Source organism: Alexandromys fortis, unplaced genomic scaffold (assembly GCF_014885135.2).
Source record: "Alexandromys fortis isolate MF-2015 unplaced genomic scaffold, M_Fortis_MF-2015_v1.1 scaffold_326, whole genome shotgun sequence".
NCBI classification, from domain to species: Eukaryota; Metazoa; Chordata; class Mammalia; order Rodentia; family Cricetidae; genus Alexandromys; species Alexandromys fortis.
Genome location: NW_026068217.1, coordinates 427,979 through 446,820, shown reverse-complemented (window position 1 = coordinate 446,820; position 18,842 = coordinate 427,979). Strand labels below are relative to the sequence as shown.

The 18,842-nt window shown below is 41.1% G+C and overlaps 1 protein-coding gene across 9 annotated transcripts in view; it reads right to left on the bottom strand.

Annotated features, from left to right (window-relative positions):
- The window catches only part of Magt1 (magnesium transporter 1), a 91,785-nt gene that overhangs the window by 67,709 nt on the left and 5,234 nt on the right, over nt 1–18,842 (bottom strand). For 7 of the 9 annotated variants that reach the window (XM_050130461.1, XM_050130460.1, XM_050130462.1 and 4 more), the window contains exons 1-2: nt 17,962–18,177; nt 83–252 (exon numbers count right to left, since the gene is read on the bottom strand). In XM_050130461.1, the coding sequence (XP_049986418.1) occupies nt 83–252; nt 17,962–18,162 (371 nt within the window). In that variant the 5' untranslated portion in view covers nt 18,163–18,177. Of the gene's footprint in view, nt 1–82; nt 253–16,027; nt 16,128–17,961; nt 18,178–18,842 lie in introns of those variants that run through there. The other 2 variants (XM_050130466.1, XM_050130465.1) reach the window with 2 other exon arrangements.

Genomic DNA, 18,842 nt, shown 5'->3' with positions numbered 1-18,842 from the left:
ACAAACTTGATTCTTCTGAGAAAGAAAAACCGCTAAAAACCAAAAACCAATTTAATTTCAAAGTGGAGATGAAAGATCATACTTGCAAACGACACACTGTCTATGAAGTTGGAGAGCAGTGAACATCACAATAACAGAGTAATTTCTTGGTGGCGCTTTAACAAGGCGACGGAACTTGTCTCCATTCATTCTTATTACAGGTCTTTTATTGGTCCATTCCATCAGCTGACTAACCTTCTCAGATAACACCATCTACAAAAGACAAAATGAGATCTTGTGAATATACTCAAGTTGGCATTTAAGGTTGGGTTTAGCAGGTCTTGTTTATAATTACAGCTACCCAGGACATTAAAATAAGAGGATCTCCTGAGCCCCAAAGCCCAAGACCAGCTTGGGCAACATAGTTAAGACCTAAACCTCAAATATCAGGAACAAAAAGCCACAAAGAGGTGTGGTAGCATATGCCTATTATCCCAGCACTCAGGAGGTGAAGGCAAGTTCATAGTTTGAGGCCGACCTAAGATTCCTACCAAAACAGTATCAAAAAAAAAAAACCCACAAAAACAAAGAAAAACAGCTGAGCATCTTAGAACACGCCTTTATTCTTAGCACCTGGGAGCACAGGCAGGTGGATCTCTTTGAGTTCAAGGCCAAACCTGATCTACTTAGTGAGAAACCTTGCTTCTCGTATTCAAGTATTCCTGGTGGAAGAGTCTGCTGCAGCAGCAGCAGCAGCAGCAGCAGCAAAAATACAAACCAAAAAGTCACTTTAGGGCTAATAACCTGAGTTTGATCCCAGGAATCTATGGTAAAAGGAGAGAACCAATTAGAACTTGTTCTCTGACCTCTACACGTGTGCTGTAGTGCATGCATACTTACACAATGAAATAAGTATATATGTTAAAATTACTTTAGCAAAGCAACTTTCTTTTGTGTGTGTGTGTGTGGGGGGGGGTTTGAGACAGGGTTTCTCTGTGTAACAGCACTGGCTGTCCTGGAACTCACTCTGTAGACCAGGCAGGCCTTGAACTCACAGAGTTCGGCCAGGCTCTGCCTCCCAAGTGCTGGGATTAAAGGCATTTACCACCATCGCTTGCCTTGCAAAGCTCCTTTCTTAAGCTAAACCCACCAAGCAGAGGTACACAGAATATAGGAATCCCAGAGGGTGGACTAATGGCTCACAACTTCCTGTGACTCGAGTTCCAGGGGATCCAAACCCCTCTAGCCTCTTTAGATATTTGTACACCTGTCTCCACACAAGTGATGAACAAAAATTCATGCAGGTACAGAAACATAGAAATAAAAGAAAACAAATTAATCTTTTTAAAAAAGAAAATATAAATCCTATGAAATAAATTGGGAGCTGGACCTGATGATACTTTTTCTTTTTTTGTGATAAGATCTCATCTGGCAGCTCAGATGGACCAGAAATTTGAAATCCTCATGCCTCATTCACCTGAGCACCAAGATTACATGGTAAGCCACCACAAGTGACTCAAATATGCTTTCTTAAAAATTATCCTTAAAGTTTAGTATTTTATAAGATTTAAGATGAGGGTGGTGGTACAGGAGGAAGAGGATCAAGATTTCAAGGTTGCCTCACCTTTATAGAGTTACAGGCCAACCTGGTTTACATGAGACACCATCTTTTTTGTTTTTATTTTTTTGGTTATTCGAGACAGGGTTTCTCTGTGTAGCCCTGGCTGTCCTAGAACTAGCTCTGTAGACTGGGCTGGCCTTAAACTCAGAGATCCACCTGCCCGAGTGCTGAGATTAAAGGTGTGTGTGGTGGTAACCACACAGCTCATGAGACACATCTTAAAAACACCAAAAAATTTAAGCAAACATTATACTTTAAAGTACATTACTATTTAATAATATATAAAATAATATAAAATCATAAAACATTTCATTTGTCAAAGATTCTAAAGAATGTTGAATTGAACCGCTGGTATATGCTTTTGGTTTTTGTTGTGTTGTCTGTTCATAGTCATCGTTGCCCCACACACCCCCCTACTGTGAAACAGTTTCTTTGTGTAATAGCTCTGACTGTCCTGGAGGAGTTTTTTTTCATTTTGGAACAGGGTCTCATATAGTCTAGACTGGCCTCAAACTTGAGGTGATTCTTCTGCCTCAGTCTCCTGAGTTTCAGGATTACAAACATGAACTACTCTGCAAATACAGAGAACAGTATTTTCAACAAATCATGCTTGCATAAATTAAAACCTCAAAGACATAAAACCCTAAACACACTTTACTTAGGTGCTAGGAATTTAGGTCAGATGGTAGGGTGTTTTCCCAGCATGCACAAGGCCCTGAGTTTTCTCCCCAGCACTACATAAATCAGGTATGGTGGTGAATGCCTACAAGTACAACACTTGGAAAATGAAGACAGGAGGATCAGGTGTTCAAGGCCATCGTTGGAGGCCACTCTGGGATATATAAAAACAAAAAAGAATACAACTCAATGCCACTATACTCCCTTTAATAAAATGAAATACAGTAGCAACAGCAAATCCTGGAGAGGATGTTGAATGAGGTCTTTCATACACTGCTGTTAGAGAAGGTAGATAAGGCCTACTACAGCTTCTTTTAATATTTTATTATTCAATAAAGCTCGGGAGTCAAGGGCTGGAGAGATGGCTCAGAGGTTAGGAGAACTGACTGCTGTTTCGGAGGTCCTGAGTTCAATTCCCAGCAACCACATGATGGCTCACAACCATCTATAATGAGATCTGGTGCCCAGAACACTATATACATAATAAATAAATTTAAGAAAAAAGCTCGGGAGTCAAATATTAGGGAATAAACCTGATTGATTCATGGAGCTATGGGGCAAAGAACACTTTACACTCTTCTCCACCTTTCCAATCGAAAAGAACAAGCATCTTTTCAGCCCCTCCTTATACTCTACACCTCTCTATCTACTCTGAGTGAGCCAGAAAACTCTATTGTTCACTCAATGGACGGCTTTAGAGTGAAAACAAACCTCCCACAACATTCTCCCTTTTTGTCTAAATAAAAGGGAAAGGTTTTAACTCTAACATAGTAAAACTATATATAACAAGGTATTAGTTGTTGGTTTTTTTTCGAGATGAGGTTTCTGTGTATTTTTGACTGTCCTGGAACTCACTCTGTAGACTAAGCTGGCCTTGAACTCAAAGAGATCCACCTGTCTCTGCCTCCCTAGTGCTGGGATGAAAAGCATGCACCACCACTGCCTAGATCAAAAAGGATCAGTTTTAACAAAGTGAAACTATATATAATAAGAACAATTATCAAGTAAAAAATACATTCACAATGTCCAGTCCATTAAGTATTTGGCAAATTCAAATAAAATACTTCATTATCTATCCTATCTTGGTGAGTCCAAAAATTTTGTATCTAGTTTTAGTTTTTTCTATCTAATTTAACTTCTAAGGAAAACTCTTAACAATTTAATCTTCAATCCCATCAAAGACTTGAGTAGTGCAGAGCAAGCAACTTCTAAAACTATAGAAATAACAGAGACATCTGGCTACCTAGAAAGTCACCTCAAGGTTCCTCTCTAACATTGGGGCATCCATCTTTGGCCTACAGGCCTAAAATATCTAACAGAATTTTTTTGTGAAGAAGGAAATTTTGAAGGACTGTCCGAAGTCTTGGCAAAGTTTGGCAGTCACTTCTTTTGTGTCCAACTTGTCTAATTTGGACAGCACACTTTTAGTTAAGGCAAGGGCAGTTTCTTGCCCAAATGGCTATCTTTGCCACAATGAAAGCAAACTCAAAATGGAGGTTCATTGATGCCCATCATCCTTTTAAAGTAAACTGGTGCTGCCAGTAATAGATATTTCTCACTGTCATGAAAAGCCTTGTTATTAAAACATTTTAAATGTTAAATTCTGTAGTCTCTGCAGTGTTTGAAGACCATCTATCTATATATAGAGACCATAAATATAGTCTATCTGTCTGTCTGTCTGTCTGTCTGTCTGTCTATCTATCTATCTATCTATGACCTTGAAAACATACCTAACATAATTGTTAAGTTTGATTGTTGTATTATGACTAACTACTAACCTGTCTTTCGTTATAATCCTGAATAGCTTTCAAGGACTAAAACTTTATATTACATTTCAAAATGAGCTGCATAGGTATAATACCTTAAACAAGAATAGAAACATATACAGCATAAGAAAAATAATCCTAAATTTGTATCAATGTACAAAAATATCTTAAACAATGAAAGAAACATATACAATAACAAAACATATATACAGTATAACAAAAATAGCCTTAAATTTGTATCATATACAAAAACCCAAACCAAGCCGGGCGGTGGTGGCGCACGCCTTTAATCCCAGCACTCGCGAGGCAGAGGCAGGCGGATCTCTGTGAGTTCAAGACCAGCCTGGTCTACAGAGCTAGTTCCAGGACAGGCTCCAAAGCCGCAGAGAAACCCTGTCTCGAAAAAGAAAAAAAAAAAACCATACCAGTGTAAAATATTTGAGACTAGTAGTTGCTTTTTCAGTTTGAAAATATATTCAATAATTTACCTTTTTATCTTATCATTTCTAAATCCCCCTTTTGTTTTTCAGAACAAGATCATAGAATTTAATCTCCTTAATTTAGTTTCCTCCCTGACCGTGACCAATAACAATGTGTAACCACCTACCCTAAATAATGACATTCATAATCCACCAAATGAATGGAATACACCCACCCCATCTTTTGAGAGTTTAGGTGTCATGTTCTTAAAATTACTTCCTGCCATCTGGAAATGATGGCATATTTGGAGGAGCCTGAGAAAATTGAGATAATCATCAAGTCCCAGGAAAGTTAGCAGTTGTCCAGTCTCCATGTGATGAGAAAGTACAGGACTTATCTGAAGTCCTGGTTGGACCATCTTAGCTAATCACCTTGATATTGTCCTGAACAGTTTGTTGTACAAAGTTTATCTTTGGGGGGTGTTTGTCAGTGTAGTGGCATGGGTCGCTTTTAGGAATGGTCATGGTTCACTGCAGAAAACTTAAACATCTTAAATATCTCATGCAGCATACCTCAGTGAGGTTAAAGGACCACAATCTACTAAATACATTCGGGGTATACAAACTTAGTACTTAGTTACTTGCTTCGGACTCAAGCTCAAAATCACATACAGGAAGCCTATTATTTCAGCTTCTTTTAATGTTTTATTATTCAATAAAGCTCAAGAGTCAAATATTAGGGAATGAATCTGAAAGACTCTAAATGCATTTGTAAGCCCCCCCTCAACCCTAAGACATTTTTCTAAAACCTTACACTCACTCTATCTTGGAAAAGGGAAAGTAGTGCGCGCGCACACACACACACACACACACACACACACACACACACACACACACACACACACACTGGACTGCTCATCCCCCTGTGTCCTTGAGAATAATCTTCAAGCGTAACTCCATTTTGGGAATTGAGGCAAATACAACCCACAGATGTTGACTCAGTTCCTGATGTACTGATTTGATTTAGTCACTGAACCAAAGGTCAGGATGGACCACAGATGCTCCCCTTATCACCTGATCACACAGCTATTCTCCTGCCCTGGAACAGACCAATCACTACTAGTAACCCTTTGAATAAGCCAATCCAGTAAGTTGGAAAACAACCTACAATTCCCCCCACCCCTTGTGTCTATGGCTTTTCGCTTTAAAAGATGGGTTGTAACAGCTATCGATGTCTTTCATATCCCGAACCTGAAGGACCCTGTCATGACAGAATAAACATCCTCTTGCTTTTGCATCAATTTGTGGTTATGTGAATGGTGTCTGGAGCAACTCCTCCCTGATGTTTGGACATCTAGTCCAACAAATCCAGTTGATTCATGGAGCGACAGAGAAAAAAAATCACTTCACCATTTTCTTTTTAGCCTCTCCTTGTTCTCTGCATCCTTCTATATTCTTTGAATCCACTAGAAAACTCTATGGTCCACTCCATGGGTGGTCTTGGAGTGAAAACACAAATAGTTCTCCTACAGCAAAGCCACCTGAGAAAAGCATTTGGAAGTTCCTTAAAGAATAAGCAACTAGAGGATATGATACAGATACACTGAGTACATATATCAGATTATTAAAGAATATGGATAGTCTAAAAATAAATAAAATAAAATAAAAGCAACTAAACACAGTTCCTTTTAGTTCAGAGAACATCACATTTTTAGTCTTTTTAGTTTTATTTGAGACAGCTCACCACTAGTCCCGTAGTTTCTTCCTAAAGTTCTTAAAAAATAAAATTATCTTCAAAATACTGCTTAAAGTGAGAGCAATTAAGTATACTTTCTGAAAATAAACTGAAGCCAGATCACAACAGATGAAGTAGTTTTAAACTTCTACATAGAATTACATGAACACAACCTGGAATTTCACAATTAGATGGTAGAACTAGGGGTGGCAGTACATACCTGCAGACATAACTACTTGGAAGTCTGAGACAGGAGAGTTGCTTAAGCCAGAAGTACAAAGCAAGATGAAATAACACAGTGAGATTCAATCTCAAAAAAAAAAAGCAAAATAAGCTGGGTGGTGATGGCTCATGCCTTTAATCCCAACACTCGGAAGAGAAAGGCCAGCTTGATCTACAAAGCGAGTGCCAGGACAGCCAGGGACTACACAGAGAAACCCTATCTTAAAATAGCAAGAAAACAGCAAACTATTATTTTAATATATCTTAAAATAAGTAAGCCTAGCTTGGTTTTATAGAGAAAATACCGTTCAGAATGTGAACATGTCTGGAAGCAAATTCTGTTAAAAGCACAGATTTCTCCATTTCATCTTCCAATAGACTTGACTGAGTAGATCTAGAAAAATCTTCAAGAATATGGAATTCTAACAGATGCAACGCAATGACCATCAAAATCCCTGCAAAATTCTTCAAAGACCTCGAAAGAACGGTACTCAATTTTATATGGAAAGCAAAAAACCCAAGATAGCATGAAAAATAAAAGAACGTGTGGGGGCATTACAATCCTTGACTTCAAACTCTACTACAGAACTACAGTACTAAAAACAGCCTGGTATTGGCATATAAACAGACAGGAGGACCAATGGAACGGAATAGAAGACCTGGATATCAATCTACACATCTTTGAACACCTGTTTTTTGACAAGGAAGCAAAAATATCAAATGGAAAAAAGAAAGCATATTTATTTATTTATTTAATTGTTTTTTTCCGAGCCAAAGTTTCTTTGTAGCTCTGGAGCCTGTCCTAGAACTAGCTCTTGTAGACCAGGATGGCCTTGAACTCACAGAGATCCGCCTGCCTATGCCTCCCGATTAAAGGCATGCGCCGCCACCACCCGGCTAAGAAAGCATATTTAACAAGTGGTACTGGCATAACTGGATATCAACATATAGAAGAATGAAAATAGACTCATATCTATCACCATGTACAAAACTCAAGTCTAATGGATCAAAGACCTCAACATAAAGCCTGCCACACTGAACCTTATAGAAGAGAAAGTGGGAAGTACACTTGAATGCATTGACATGGGGAACCACTTCCTAAATATAACCATAGTACCACAGACACTGAGAGAAACAATTAATAAATGGAACCTCCTGAAATTGAAAAGGTTCTGTAAAGCAAAGGTCACGGTCAACAAGACAAAATGACAGCTTACAGAATGGGAAAAGATCTTCACTAACCCCACATCAGACAAAGGTCTGATCTCCAAAATATACAAAGAACTCAAGAAATTGGACACCAAAAGAACAAATAATCCAATAAAAAATGGAGTACAGACACAAACAGAGAACTCTCAACAGAGGAATCTAAAATGGCTGAAAGACACTTAAGGAAATGTTCAACATCCTTAGTCTTCAGAGAAATGCAAATCAAAACAACTCTGAGATTCCATCTGTAAGAATGGCCAAGATCAAAAACACTGATGACAACTTATGCTGGAGAGGTTGTGGGGAAAAGGGAACACTTCTGCATTGCTGGTGGGAATGCAAGCTGGTACAACCCCTTTGGATGTCAGTGTGGTGATTTCTCAGAAAATTAGAAAACAACCTTCCTCAAGACCCAATAATACCACTTTTGGGTATATGCCCAAAGGATGCTCAATTGTGCCACAAGGACATGTGCTCAACTATGTTCATAGCAGCTTTGTTTGTTTCTGTGAGTTCGAGGCCAGCGTGGTCTACAGAGCAAGTTCCAGGCTACACAGAGAAACCCTGTCTCAAAAAAAAAAAAAAAACAAAACCCTAAATAAATAAACAAATAAATCCATTCTTTAAAAAAATAATTTCTTTCTTTTCTTTTTGGTTTTTCAAGACAGGGGTTTTTCTGTGTAGCTCTGGCTGTCTTGGAATTTGCTCTGTAGACTGGGCTGGCCTCGAACTCAGAGATCTGCTTGTCTCTGCCTCCCAAGACTGTTAGGATTAAAGGCATGTACCACCACACCTGACCTTATAAAAGAATATTTTATTTTTAATTATGTGCATATATGTATGTCCCTGTGTGGGTATGTACACATCACTGCAGGTGTCCAGAATGGGGTGTTAGATCCCCTGAAACTGGAGTCACAGGAAGTTATGAGCAGCCTAATGTGGATGCGCAGAACCAAATTCAGGTCCTCTGAAATAGCAGCAAGCACTTTTAGCCACTAAACCATCTCCCCAGCCCAGAAGTATAATACCTTAATTATTATTTTTATCCTTTTTTGAGATTTAAAAAAAATGTGTATAAGTGTTGTGTCTGCATGTGTATATGTGTATCATGTGTGTACACTGTACCCTCAGAGGTCAGATGAGTGCATCAAATTTCCTGGAACTGAAGTTAAAGGAAGCCAGGAGCTACCACATGGGTGCTCAGAACCAAACATGGGTCCTCTCCAAGAGTTAAGTGCTCTTAACCACTGAGTCATCTCTCCAGCCTCACGTCTTAATAATTCTTAGGCACTTCTTTCACACTTTAGCCTTCTCTATTCCTCTAAGGGTATTTTTAAAGGTTTATTTATTCATGTATTTTGTTTACTCAGAAGTTCTAGAAGAGCAAGGCAGCCAGTGCTCTTAACCATTGAGCCATCTCTCCAGCCTCTAAAGACTTGATTTTAAAACATCTTACTATACAGCCTTGGTTGTCCTGCAACTCCCTAAGTGCTGGGATTAAAGGCTGTGTGCACCACCACTGCCCAACTCTCTCATTCAATTTAAATGGAAAGGTTTTAGTTCTGTTTTCTTACTTCTGTTTTGAGAGTGGGTCTCCCTCTGTGGCTCAATCTGGCTATCAACTCATGTAGCCTAGTCACGCTTTAACAAGGCATGATCCTCTTGCCTTGTTCTCCCCAGTGTGTGCTAGGATTAGAGAAATTCACTCCCAGAAATCTAGCTTTCTCTCTTCCATTACGTAGCCCTGTGTAACCTTGGACTTTACTATGTAGACAAGGCTAGTCTTAAGCTTATAAAGATCCTATTCCTTTTGACTCTCAAGCCCTGTTTTAACAAGTATGCAGCACTACACCCAGGCATATTTATCTCCCCTAGCTCTATCAAAGAAGCTTGAAGCTTAGCCAGGCAGTGGTGGCACGTGCCTTTTATACCAGGATTAGGGAGGCAGAGGCAAGTGGATCTCTGTGAGTTCAAGGCCAATCTGGTCTACAGACTGAGTTCAAGGCAGTTGGGGCTACACAGAGAAACCCTGACTCAAAAAAAAAATGTAACCACTATGAATTCTGACACTACCATCTCCCAATGGTAATGGAATACAGAAATCCATTACCATTTAGAACTAAAATTAGTTCTGTCATTCAAATTATTTGAGTTTCAAAAGTGTCACCAGTCTGGATTCCTCTAAAACATATCTCCACTTTCTTCAAAACCTTGATATTATGTCTGTTCTAGTCCATCAGGGCATGTGTACTCATTAAGAAAATCTTATTTTTAGCCTTCCTACTCATTTAACTGGTCTTCAGTAATACATTTATAACTCTGTTCTTCAATTAAAATGGAACTGATCTGGAAACATAATTGACAGATAATTACTGAAAGAGACAGACTGTCAGCAAAGAACTGAGCATTTTTAATTCCTTTGCTATCTGCTCCACTCTGTTTACCTTCTTCCTAAACATAGCTAAAATACATTCCTATCTCCTTCTCTGATACTTTTTTCTTGGGGGGGAGGGCTGTCTCATTTTTTTGCAGCTGCTTTGTTTCTGTAATAGATACTGCCTACAGAGCTACAGGGTATGCATCTGTAATATTTCTCAGGTTTTATTTCATGGGTATGCTTGCTTTGTTTGCCTGTGGGTATGTGCACCACACACATGTCTAGGGCTCAAGGGGACAGAAGGTGGTATCATATTTCCTGAAACTGGTGTTACAGATGGTTGTGAGCCACCATGTGGGTGCTGGGAATCAAATACAGGTCCTCTGCAAGAGCAGAATACACTTAAAAACTGAGGCATCTCTCCAGGCTAACATTTGTGATACTTTGATGTATCAGTTTTCTACATTGAAGAATCCAAAAGTTTTTCAAGTGATACCCTGCCTCATTAAAGATGCTGGTAATTCATGCCCGGGTGGTGGTAGCGCATGTCTTTAATTACAGTACTTGAGAGGCAGAGGTAGGTGAATCTCTGTGAGTTCAAGGTCAGCCTGATCTACAAAGTGAGTTCCAGCATAGCCAGAGCTGTTAAACCTTGTCTCATATATATATATATATATATATATGTGTGTGTGTGTGTGTGTGTGTGTGTGTGTGCATATATATGTACACATATATATATACACATACATACATACTCACACATACATACATACATGCATACATACACACAGGTAACTCTTTCTGAACTTGCTTTATTTGAAAAAGTATATCGCAAAAAGATAAAGAGTTGGAGGTGTAGCTTGGAAGGAGAGGGCTTGCCTAGCATGTGTAAGGGCCTGGGTGTGAGCCATAGAACTGAAAAAGCAAAAAAGCAATTGAAAACCATCTATTTATAGAGAAAGGGAATCACCTATATTTTATATTCCAAGTACTGCATTAGAAAATCCTTGGAGAGGGGCTGGAGAGATGGCTCAGAGATTAAGAGCACTGGCTGCTCTTCCAGAGGTCCTGAGTTCAATTTCCCAGTGGCTCACAACCATCTATGAGCTCTGGTGCCCTCTTCTGGCCTGCATACATGCAAACAGAACACTATACATGAAAGAAAGATAAAAAGAAAGGGAGGGAGAGAGGGAGGGAGGCAGAAAGAAAGAAAACCCATGGAGAATCTATGGACTGTGCTCATTTCACTTAATTTTCACAAAAGCCAAATAATGGGGATCCCCCCCCCCCCCCCGCAAACTGCTGCTGATGAAAACAAGACTCAGCAATTTGCTATACAGTTCAGTATGACTGGATTAAAGTAAATCCTCTTTAATATTTGACAAGATTTTTTTTTGAGAACCAAGAAGCAGGAAGACAGCCATTCAAACATCATGATCATTTTATCATTCTTTGGTATTCTTTTTGCATCTATTCCTTTACATATTTTTCTATCATTTTTTGTCTTGGTTAGGGTATCTTTTTTTGATGTTTTTGTTTTTTATTTATTTATTTATTTATTTTTATTGAAAGAAAAAAATTTCCACCTCCTCCCAGCCTCCCATTTCCCTCCCCCTCCTCCCACTCCCCTCCCCCTCCCCCCACTCCTCTCCCCCCCTTTTGCTGCGATAAAACATGGAGACCAGAAGCAACTAGCGGGAGAAAGAGGTTTATTTAACTTCCACTTCCACCTTATTGTTCATCATCAAAGGAAGTCAAGACAGGAGCTCAAAATAGGGCAGAAACCTAAAAGCAGGAGCTAATGAAGAAGGCCTGGAGGGGAGCCAGGACTACACAGAACAATCCTGTCTTGTGGGGTGGGGGAGCAGTGAGAGAAAAAGAAAATGTCCTACAGGCTTGTCTGTTTAGAGCCTGACTTTATGGAGGCATTTTCTCAATCGAGGGTCCATCCTCTCAGATGACTTTAGCCCGTGCCAGTTTGAAGCAAAACTAGCTAGGGCAAAGGATACAGATTCTCAGAAAGAGGTCACAAAACATAACTTTAGATGGTGGAGAGATAAGATGCACTGGTTCTTGTGGCCTGGCAGAGGAACCAGGATTTGTTTCCCAGCACCCACATGTTTACTAACAACCAGCTCTAACTCCAGTTCCAAGGGTTCTAGTGCCCTCTTCTGGATACCAGACATGCACATGGAGCACAGACATACATGCAGGCACAATACCCACACATAAAAAAAATGAAAAAAAGATATATAATCTTACCAAGTATGGTGGCATATATCTATAACCTCAGTACTTAGGAGGCTGAGGCAGAAGGATCGTGACTTTTAGGGCAGCATGAACAATACTGTAAGACCCTCTTTTAAAAAAAATTAAAAACTGTGGAAGAAAGAAGATCAGGAGTTCAAAGTCATCTACATATACTGAGTTCCAGGTCACCTGAAGACTCCACAAGCCCCAGTCTTAAAAACAAAAGAACCCACAGCACTTGAGAATAAGAGAATCAGGATCTCAGGATCATCCTCAACAATGCAGCAAGTTTAAGACTAACCTAGGTTAAAATTAAAGAAGAAAAACCCACAAAAACAAAAATAGTAGAAAGCAACATTAAGAAAGAAAGACAACTATTTTAGCCTTTACTGAGGACTGAATCCAAGGTCTTGAGCAAGCTACACATGCACTCTACTGCCGATCTCTATCTTTAGCCCTGTATTTAAAATCCTGCGCACCGGAAGATGTAGCTTAGTGGCAGTGTTTACTCAGCAATCATGAGGCCCTGGGTTCAGTCTAGGGTACCAGCCCAGTCCAAAAATTGTTTCCAACTGGATGTTCTGTCTAGTTTTATGTCAACTTGGCACAAGCTAAAGTCATCAGAAAGGAGGGAGCCTCAAGTGAGAAAGGCCTCCAGAAGAAGATAGGGCTATAGGCAAGCCTATAGGGCATTTTCTTAATTAGTGGGAGGGTCCCTCCCATTGTGGGTGGGGCTGAGGGGTTGGTAAAGGCTTGTGGTCCTGATTCTACAATAAAGCAGGCTGAACTAGCCATGTGGAGCAAGCCAGTAAGAAGCTCTTCTCGATGGCCTCTGCATTACCACCCGCCTCCAGGATCCTGCCCTGTTTGAATTCCTGTCCCGACTTCCTCTCGTGATGAACTGTGATATGGAAATGTAAGCCAAATAAACCCTTTTCCTCCCCAAGTTACTTTGGTCATGGTGTTTCAACACGGCAATACTAACTCTGACTGAAACACTGGGGATATATTCAGTTAGTAGAACATTTAACCGGCATTTGAAAAGACCTGGGTATTCAATTCTCAGTACTCCCTGAGCGCGTGCGCGCGCGCGCGCGCGCGCACACACACACACACTCTCACACTCACACCCTTCCAGTCTGGAGAGATGGCTCAGCAGATTTTTTGTATTAGCACTTCTGGAAGCAAAAAAATGGGGTCAACAGGGCCTTATGCAGGATAGGCAAGCACTCTACCTACCACTGAGCTATGTCACTGGCTTGGAACTCTGACTTCTGTTGACAGTATTTGTTACTCTGTTGTATAGTGGTCAATGGATACAGTAGTAAAAGTTATTTGAAATATACAGTGAATACCGTTACACTATCTCCATACTAACTTTTTTTCTGTATCTTGGTTATGGATTTCCAACATTAAGGACTCGGACCCTTGGAAAATATTTTTCTTAATTAAAAAAAAAACACTGAGTTACATTTCCCATATTTCTTTGTTGTTGTACTTATATCCTGTTTATGATAATTTCCTTTGATATACATAAAAAGGATAGGTTAAAGGTCAGCCAGATAAGTAGTTAATGTAATTTTCAAAGTCTGAACAGTGGGCATGAATAAAAGGAAGTTAGAATCAGATTATTTAAAAAAAATTATTGAGGAAAATTTATATAACAGAAAATCCAGATTAACCATTTAAAAATATACAATTTAGCATATTCCTCTAAAAAGTAAACAATTTTTAAAAAGATTTGTGTTTTATCTACATGTATGCATGTGTACAAGTCACAAGAGAGTATCAAGTCCTCAGGATCTGATGTTAATAATGACTGTGAGTGCCGGGCGATGGTGGCGCACGCCTTTAATCCCAGCACTCGGGAGGAAGAGGCAAGTGCATCTCTGTGAGTTCGAGGCCAGCCTGGTCTAGAAGAGCTAGTTCCAGGACAGGAACCAAAAAGCTATGGAGAAACCCTGTCTCAAAAATCCAAAAAAAAAGGGAGCTGGAGAGATGGCTCAGTGGTTAAGAGCATTGCCTGCCCTTCCAAAGGTCCTGAGTTCAATTCCCAGCAACCACATGGTGGCTCACAACCATCTGTAAAGAGGTCTGGCGCCCTCTTCTGGCCTTCAGGCATACACACAGACAGAATATTGTATACATAATAAATAAATATTAAAAAAAATCCAAAAAAAATATGACTGTGAGCCACCATGTGGACTGAACCCAGGTACTCTGCAAGAGCAATACAAGACGAACTGCTGAGCCATCTCTCTAGCTGCCCCCTACTAGAAATCTACTTTCTAATAGGCATTCGTGTTTTTAGTTCAATAAAAAATTACTAAACATAATTTCACTGATGGAAATTCTAAACTTACAAGCCCTTCACCCTTTCTGCTGGGCTTGGTAGCACACTCCTATAATCCCAGCACCTAAAAAGAAAGCAGGAGTTCAAGGTGATCTCATATCCTCAGAGAGTATGAGGCTGGCCTGAGCTAGTTTCAGGAGACCTTGTCTCATAACCAACAAGCAACAATGAAGAACCCCACACCTTTATTTTAAAAGATTAAGCGGGGGCCAGTGAGATGGCTCATGGGTAAAGGTGCTTGTCACCAAGCCTGATGATCTGAGTTTCATCCCCGGGTGCCATATGGTAGGAGAGAACTTACGCCTGCAATTTATCTTTCGGCCTCCACATGTGTGTAGTGGCACTTGACACCCCCTCCCCATACAAACTAACAAACAAGTAAATAAAAGTTAAGGGACCAAAGAGATAACTCAGATCTTCCAGAGGACCCTTCAATTCCCATCGCCCACATCAGTCAGCTTATAATAGCCTGTAACTTCAGCTCTGAGTAGCCCCGCTTCCACTGGAACCTACACACAAGTTGCACACGCGTGCGCATGCAGGCATACACGCACGTCTTAAGAGACGGTTTAGCCAGTTAAGAGCATTTGCTGTTTTTGCAGAGGACCAGATTATATTTTCAGCACCCACATAGGGGCCCAAAACCATTTGTAACTCCAGTTCCAGGGGCTCTGATGCTCTAACACCCAATGGCACCAGGTAAACATTCATATACCTAATTTTTAATTACTTAAAAATAAAAGGAAATCTTTAAAAAGAGTAAGTGACCAGGCATGGTGGCAGACACCTTTAATTCTAGCACTGGGTAGTCTGAAGCAGGAGGACCAAAAGCTCAAGGCCAGTTTAGGCCACGGAGCAAAACGCTTACTTTTTGATTCTGGCACCCCAGAGGAATTCAAGGCCAGTGTGGAATATGTACCAAAAACTTGTCTAAATGTCCACAGGAATGACTCCCTCTTTCTCTTAAAACAATACCAATATACAGGGCAAAACGTGAAAGCATTTCCTTTACCAACATTACTAAATGTCCAGAGATAGCAGCTGCTAAGGTATTGTCATGTCCTAACAGTTTTCCCTAGATAGATACACTAACTTACAGCTTAAAACCAGGACTTTAAGGGTACAAAATTATGTACTCCCTTGCATACTGTTTTCTACAAAGAATGGCTTGGGCCGGGCGGTGGTGGCGCACACCTTTAACTCAGCACTTGGGAGGCAGAGGCAGGTGGATCTCTGAGTTGAGGTCCGCCTGGTCTACAGATGACTTCCAGGACAGCCAAGGCTATGCAAAGAGAAATTCAGTCTTGAATTCCAACCCCATCCCCACCAAAAAAGAATGGATTAGGATTCTTTCAAAAAGTCACATCAGAGGCTAGAGCTAATTCATGTTAAGAGTTCTTGATGCCTTTGCACAGCACCTGGGATTGGCAGGTCACAACTGTCAACTATAGTTCCAGGTGATTCCACACCCTCTTAGGCCTCCAAGGAGCTGGTGAGCATCTATCCATGAATTGAACGCTAAAAAAAACATAAAAGGTCATATCAATTTCTTGGCCTAGCATAAAGGCTGCTCACTAGATCATATCTTTGATAATTGTATTTTTACTTTCCTCTTTGTCACCTTCCTAATTCAATGTCTTCATTTGCTAGTTTTTGTTTTATCATATAGGGTCTCGTATAGGCATCCTCCTGAATATTAACCTTCATCAGGCGATGAAAGGAGACAGAGACAGAGACCCACATTGGAGCACCGGACTGAAATCTCAAGGTCCAAATCAGGAGAAGGAGAGAGCACAAGCAAGGAACTCAGGACCGCGAGGGGTGCACCCACACACTGAGACAATGGGGATGTCCTATCGGGAACTCACCAAGGCCAGCTGGCCTGGGTCTGAAAAAGCCTGGGATAAAACCAGTCTCGCTGAACATAGCAGACAATGAGGACTACTGAGACCCCAAGAACAATGGCATTGGGTTTTTGATCCTACTGCACCTATTGGTTTTGTGGGAGCCTAGGCAGTTTGGATGCTCACCTTACTAGACCTGGATGGAGGTGGGTGGTCCTTGGACTTCCCACAGGGCAGGGAACCCTGATTGCTCTTTGGGCTGACGAGGGAGGGAGACTTGGTTGAGGGAGGGGGAGGGAAAGGGGAGGCGGCGGTGGGGAAGAGACAGAAATCTTTAATTAATAAAGAAATAAATAAATCAAATAGGGTCTCGTGTAGCCCAGATGAGTCTCCAACTCACTTGGATGATACTGAATTCCTGTTCCTCTTTCACTACGATGTTTTGAATACAGGCATGGTCACCATGCCAGGCTTAGCTTAGTTTTTAGTCTTATGAAATAATTCAAATACTCAGATATAGAAATTAGTTTATTTACTAATTTAACTTAACAGCTGTAATGTTCAAAAATGTGCACACAGGTTTTATATACTCGAGGCGGTGCAGAAAGCACAGGAAATAGCATTGGAATGAAGGGCTTTAGTCTACTTTAACTACAGAAGTTAACTGTGTAAACCTAGGGTTGGTTTTCCTTACCTATAAAATTAGAGGGTATAAATAATTGTTACTAATTGTTAGTAGTCTTTTAACTTTTAAGGGTATATGGTTCTAAGTTACAAATGTTCAAAAACACAGTGCTAAGATTCATCTGTTTGGACTGCTAAATATCAAGGTTAAAAAATACAGCTGGGTGTCGCGGCTCACACCTGTAACCCCAACACTTGGAAGGCAAATGCAGGAGGATTTTCATGAGAACAAGGCCAGCATGGGCTACAGTAGGAGAATGCTTCAAAGGAAACAGAACAAAAATAGACAGAAAGGATATTGCGTGTCTTCCACATGGCAAAGTCTGTTTCACAAAGGGGTGGCGTGGGGTGTCTCAGTTTGCTCATTCGTGTCTATCAAGCAAACAGAACACAGCCGAGCACGCTGATAAACGGGTACGAATGGCATCATTTTGTTTATCTACTTCAACTCCTGAGCGAACAAGACAGCCCTAACACACGCCAGAGGGAGCGACCTGGTCGACAACAGAAGCTTGCATTATACCCTCTGGTTAGCAAATCGGGCTTCTCAGCCCGACCCCCCAAACGGCCCGGCCTCCAGAAGTGTCACAACTTATAGCTGCACATTTTCCAGCTGCTGGAAGCCAGCTGGTCTCCCGCTACAGCCTGCTTTTGGATTCGAGACTCCAAAACACAAGAAGTTACAGCTCCCGCTTTTGTGAGGCCAACTTCCTCCCAAAGGCGGAATCCAAGTCACGCCCAGCACACATCCTGGGGAAGGAGCGAGCTGACCCTCTCTAGCCCCAAGCCGAGAAAGTCCCTGGCGCTGGCAGGCGCCGCCTCACCTCCTTCTTTCTTTGGGCAGAGGCCGAGGGAAGCCTGGAGACGAGCAGCAGTGCCACCGCCGCGGTCGCACACGCACACCAGAGCCATCTCGGCGAGGCCATGTTCGCTCGCGTCCCTGGGCGGCCGGGCGAAACTTTCTTCCAGCAAGGTCCGAGGGTGGGGCGTGAGAATGGGCGAGCCGAACCCTTGTCGCTCCCCATTGGCCCGGCTCAGCCCTGCTGGGCGACCCCTCATATTACGTCACGCGCCGCAGACGCTCGCTAAAAAAAAGCAGTTCGCTTCCGATTGGTTCCAGGGGACCAATAGGGAAAAGATAATCTGGAGGTTTCTTATTGGTTTGCTAAAAAGGCTGCACCGCCCCTTTCGTTGTGCGTGAAGATGTCGCGGGTTGCGAATTTCAATGCGCATGCACAGCTGTGCAAGGCTGCGCTTGTATTTTTTGGAGGGAAGTGTTTAACAAAATGGTTTGTACATTTAAAAATGGAATCATCAGCCGGGCGGTGGTGGCGCATGGCTTTAATCCCACCACTCGGGAGGCAGAGGCAGGCGGATCTATGTGAGTTCGAGACCAGCCTGGTCTACAAGAGCTAGTACCAGGACAGGCTCCAAAGCTACAGAGAAACACTGTCTCAAAAAACAAACAAACAAAAAAATGGAATCATCCTCTAGACAGCGTTCGTTTAGAATTGTTTCAAATTCTAGCCGGCCAAAAAAAAAAAAAAAAAAAAAATTCTAGCCGGCCTAAGTAACGCAAGCCTCTAATCCAAACATTGGGTCGTTTTCGGCTACATTGCCAGGGTTCCAGGCCAGCCTGAGCAATGTAAGATTGTCTCAAAAAAAAAAAAAAAAAAAAAAAAAAAAAAAAAAAAAAAAAAAAAAA